This window comes from Ceratotherium simum, unplaced genomic scaffold (genome assembly GCF_057802395.1).
Source record: "Ceratotherium simum simum isolate JZ-2026a unplaced genomic scaffold, ASM5780239v1 HiC_scaffold_66, whole genome shotgun sequence".
NCBI classification, from domain to species: domain Eukaryota; kingdom Metazoa; phylum Chordata; class Mammalia; order Perissodactyla; family Rhinocerotidae; genus Ceratotherium; species Ceratotherium simum.
This window is the reverse complement of record NW_028261282.1, coordinates 496-5,399: the sequence shown is the minus strand read 5'-3', so window position 1 is coordinate 5,399 and position 4,904 is coordinate 496. Positions and strand designations below refer to the sequence as shown.

Sequence of the window (4,904 nt, the reverse complement as noted above, 5' to 3'; positions counted from 1 at the left end):
TCATGCCAATAGACAAATATAACTGTAAAATAATTGCTATGGATGAAATTTGTCCCAAAAAGTGAAATATAGCCTTCTGTAAGCCTTTTAGAGCCAGAAAGTTTGGAAGTCAAGCATAAGTCCACATTCATAATAACACTGTGCTTATATTCTGGTGTTTGGAAGGTATTGTCACTATTTAATTAGTATGAATAAGAAGAAATTGAATCTCCTTCCCTTCTTCTTTACAATTATCTGCAAAATGGCAGAGGTCAGTGGAAGATGTAGCTCCATCAATCTCAAAGACCAGGACTAAAGAGATGATGGAATATTTTAGTATTGAATTTGAAATATCATCACTCAAAAATACTGTGATCTTTCCAGATGGACCATGTGCTCACAACTCAAGCTGAATCGATGAAAAGGATGGGCCATGTAACTGAATTCATCCTGCTGCGTCTGACCCAGAATCCAGAACTGCAGAAACTCTTATTTGCTGTGTTTTTAATCACCTAAATTTGATCACATTGGCAGGTAACCTGCTCATCTCGGTCACTATCTTCATCAGCCCAGCCCTGGGTTCTCCTATGTACTTTTTTCTGTCCTGTTTGTCCATTATAGATGGTTTCTACTCTTCTTCCATAACACCCAAAGTGATCTTTGACTTGATCTCTGAAAACAACACTATATCCTTCAATGGCTGCATGACTCAGCTCTTTGCTGAACATTTCTTTGCTGGAACTGAGATCATCTTGTTACTTGTCATGGCCTATCACCGCTACGTAGCCATCTGTAAGCCCTTGCACTATATGACCATCATGCGCAGACCTGTGTGTGGTTTCCTGGTGGGAATGGCTGGGGTTTTAGGGTTTCTTCATGGGGCAATGCAGATTTTGTTCATGGTCCAGTTACCATTCTGTGGCCCCAATGTCATTGACCATTTTATGTGTGATTTAATTCCTGTCCTGGAGCTGGCCTGCACAGACACTCATACTTTGGGGCCTCTGATTGCTGCCAACAGTGGGTCATTGTGTTCACTCATTTTTTCTACGCTGGTTGTATCCTATGTCATCATCCTCCACTCCCTGAGGACTCACAGCTCTGAAGGGCGTCGCAAAGCCCTGTATACCTGTGCCTCTCATGTAACTGTTGTCATCTTATCTTTGTACCTTGTTCATTCTTGTACCTGAGACCCATGACCTCCTGCCCCACTGACAAAGCTGTGACTGTGTTTTGCACCATGGTAACTCCTATGTTGAACCCTTTGATCTACACCCTCAGAAATGCAGAAGTGAGAAATGTCATGAGGAAACTCTGGGGGCAAATAGCAAAAACTGGAGATAAATAGATCTTGTGGTTGGATTATTTAGGCAAAAAAATTTAGTGATCTTTTATAGAGATTTATTCCCCTTCTTAGTTGATTAAACTTGGGGCATTCAATTATCCTGCCTGGATCCATTTTCTTCAGGAGCCCACATGTTGTGGGCAAGGCTGACATATCCATTAAGGCACAGGAGGCACAGTGCCCAGAACCCATGATAACTTTAGAAGCCACTGAAATGTTTTAATTTCTTTTAAAATGAGAAGAAAAAATGAATATGATCCATATTCAACTGTAGAGTCATCTTTATACCAACATAGTGATAAAATATAATTTTTAATATTTTTTTATGGAGGAAAGGATCCATATGGGAAAGGACTCATGAGAACAAATGTACCAAAAGCCCACAAAGTCATGATGTTGCCCTCATTGTGGAAATGAAGATCAACAGCAATATTCTTGAACACTCTATATACCCAGCACTACAGCTAGAATGAAGTTTTATTTTAGAAGAGGAAAAATAACTATATGTGAATAAAGTGTAGAACAGTGGAGAAAGAGGCTTCAAGAAATACTTTTATCAAAATATACTTTTTTTCATCTTCCTAAGTCTGAGAGGTTTATAAACATTCTCCCATTGAAGAAATAAAAATCTATTTACTTATCACAATCCCAAGAAGAGGGCATTTGCACACAAAGGAACATTTAAAAAATTACATCTCCACCATTCCCTGTAGTATACAATTCTCTACAAAAAGAATTAGAATAAGGATTGGCTGATGCAAAAGATGTATAACTGATAAAGTCTGTAGAGTTAAGTCAGAAAATATCTGTACATTAAAGGCTTGTTTTAGACACAAAGGAAAAGAAACCTCTGAAAACAAAATAGCTGTTATAGAAAATTACCAGCGAGGTAAGAACAAGTTTGTGTCGTGGAACTGGACAACGATCACAAATCTGGATTACAGAAAATAACCCATATCACGAATGTAGTGAAATGCCAAGAGCTTAAGAAGCAGCAGCTTTGAAGTCAGAGATAAATAGCTTTGGATCAAATAGGCTTGATGCCTCATCTTTCCTCAAGTTTTAATTAGCTTTGTAAATATAAGCAAGTTGCTTCACCTCTATACCTGTTTTTTCACCTGAAAAAGGGAAATAACATTACACACTTCGTTATGTTGTAAGAATTAAATGATTTAAATTGACAAAAATGAGTCAGCTGACAAATAGTGAAAATTGCTCAGATGCGGTACAGCCTTCAGAGATGTCACCCAGAACATAAGGTGTGCAGTTCCTGACAGAGAAGCCCAAGAGCACCACTACTGTCCTTCCCTAACTGAGATCACAGGAGGACAGAACGTCTGTCCCAGCCTCACTTCACTTCAAAGTATGTCATAAATGTCACCCATTTACAAGTAGGGACAGCATAATGGTGAGTTATTATCTCAGCAGGGAAACTTAATGGGGCCAATGATCAGGTCTCTGGGCACTAAGAGCTAGCCCATCACCAACTACCTGTTCTGGGATAAAAATGCCCTTAAATATCTCTGCAGTTGCAAATGGGGGTGCTGGCTGGAGCAATACAAGATGCCTGAACACAACTTATTTCAATATCTCTCACTAATGATGGACCAGTCCTGTCCAGTCCTCTGGAAGAAGGAGAAGGGAGAACCCATTGTTGAGACTAAAAGACCTTCCTCTATGCAGAGCTTGTGACTCCTGGGGAAGAGCCCACAAACCTGTTTTCAGGAGGAGATTTCTCACCCAGGGATTCTAATGTCATGTGATGCTGACATTTCTCATGTTCTCAGGACTTTATATCAGGTTAGATCTTACCATACATAAAGGTCTTTAGAAAATAGATGTTCTGCCATAAATTGCTATGTGTGACCATCTTGTAAATATATGCAAGCAACAGGATGTTTAAAAAATCAAATTTATCTTGCAAAGATCTAGTTGTAGTTCCCAAGAAAGACAGAATGAAAGAGGATAACATAAAAATAAGGATGAGGAGAAGGAGGAGGATGATAGCTAATGTTTACTGAGTACTTTCTGTGACTAAAGTCTTGACCTAAGCATTTTATATGTTTTGGAGGCAGCTGATTTCTGACCCTAATTTCTTTCTGATCTTAATTTATTTGAAGCCCCAAACTATGGAACTTACCTTGGTCTAAAACATTTCATTATTTGGACATAGTGGTGACCCTACCTATAGGATGGTGTGAGCATCAATAAAACAATGATGGTACGGGTAATTATGACAGCTTTCTTATTTATTTGTTTACTATGTGCAAAGTGCCTTATTTTTTTCTGTTATTTAATTCTCACTAGAACTCAATATGTGCAGTAATATTGATATTCCCATTTCATAAATGAGGAAACCAAGGGATAGAGAGGTTAATTACATTGCTCAAGATCAGTTAGCTAAAATTTGGCTAAATCAGAATTCAAATCTGAGCCTGTCTGACCTAGAGTAAACAAAGAGTTGACTCTCTGTGCTTTATGAAACCCATTTTGCATCCACTTAATATAAACAGACAAGAAGTTAAATTTCTTACATTTCTCTCTAATCTTTGGAATTCTCTTCTTGAAATCCTTTGGCCTTCATTGTTTAAACCAATTTGAAAGTGGACTTGCTTTCACAGATAGGCCAGGCTGAAAAGCTATGAGTCTGCAAAGAACCAGCTATTGACCAGTTGGTAATTTTTAACTCCACGAATGTTTTGAGTTCCACATAACAGGAAATTTCTTTGAAATTATTTTCTTCTCCATCTGCACTTGTTTGTACATAAAAAAAGTAGCCTGTGGCTTATATAGTACTAATTTCCTCTGATAAATGAAAATTAGCAAATATGTTTGATATGAATGTGTGTTCATCCTATGGTTGTCCATTAAAACAAAACAAAACAAGACAACTCCACTTGAGGGAGGAGAGTTCAAGAGAGGTAGGTGAAAAACTACTTTTTTAAGAAACATGCCAGCAGCCACATAACAATGAGCTGCAAGATAAAAATCTCAAATACAGGTCTTTTCTTTTTACTCCACGAGTATATTTTCAACAGTACTTAAAATTCAGAGGCTTACGTTATTTCTAGTTTTTATTCTTCTGTTGCCCTTTTCCCACTGGCAGGGAGGGGAACTATCATTTATTAGGCTCCCATCAACCTGTCAGACACTATGCTCTTCATACACATTCTCCTTTCATAAGGGCATAAAGTAAGAATCAAAATACCCATTTTTGGATGAGGAAACTGGAGATTAGAAAAGCTTATTTTGCCTAAGATGACTTGTAAGCTGCACAAAGTAATAATTTAGCCCCTGAGAGTAACTTTCAGATGGTAGAGGCTTAACCAAGTTTATAGAAGACGTTGAAGGAGGAGGTGGAGGAGGAGAAAAAGATGATGAGGACTAGAAGGATGTCGACCAAGATGCTGAGAGTGATTCTCTCTGGGGAGTGGGCTTATAGGGGGATTTACACACACACACCCGCACACATACACACACACCCGCACATGCGCATCTCTATTTTCTTATTTATTGCTCATCTTTATTTTCTTATTTTCTAAATTTTAAAATTGGGGGGCCAGCCCCATGGCTTCCCCAG

At 38.3% G+C, this 4,904-nt stretch overlaps 1 protein-coding gene across 1 annotated transcript; it reads left to right on the top strand.

Annotated features, from left to right (window-relative positions):
- Positions 1–396: 396 nt before the first annotated feature.
- On the top strand, positions 397–1,327 carry LOC101395043 (olfactory receptor 4C45-like). The gene is given in 3 exon segments (XM_087428519.1): positions 397–492; positions 495–1,137; positions 1,140–1,327. Coding segments are annotated over 3 exon segments (927 nt in total).
- Positions 1,328–4,904: the final 3,577 nt, after the last annotated feature.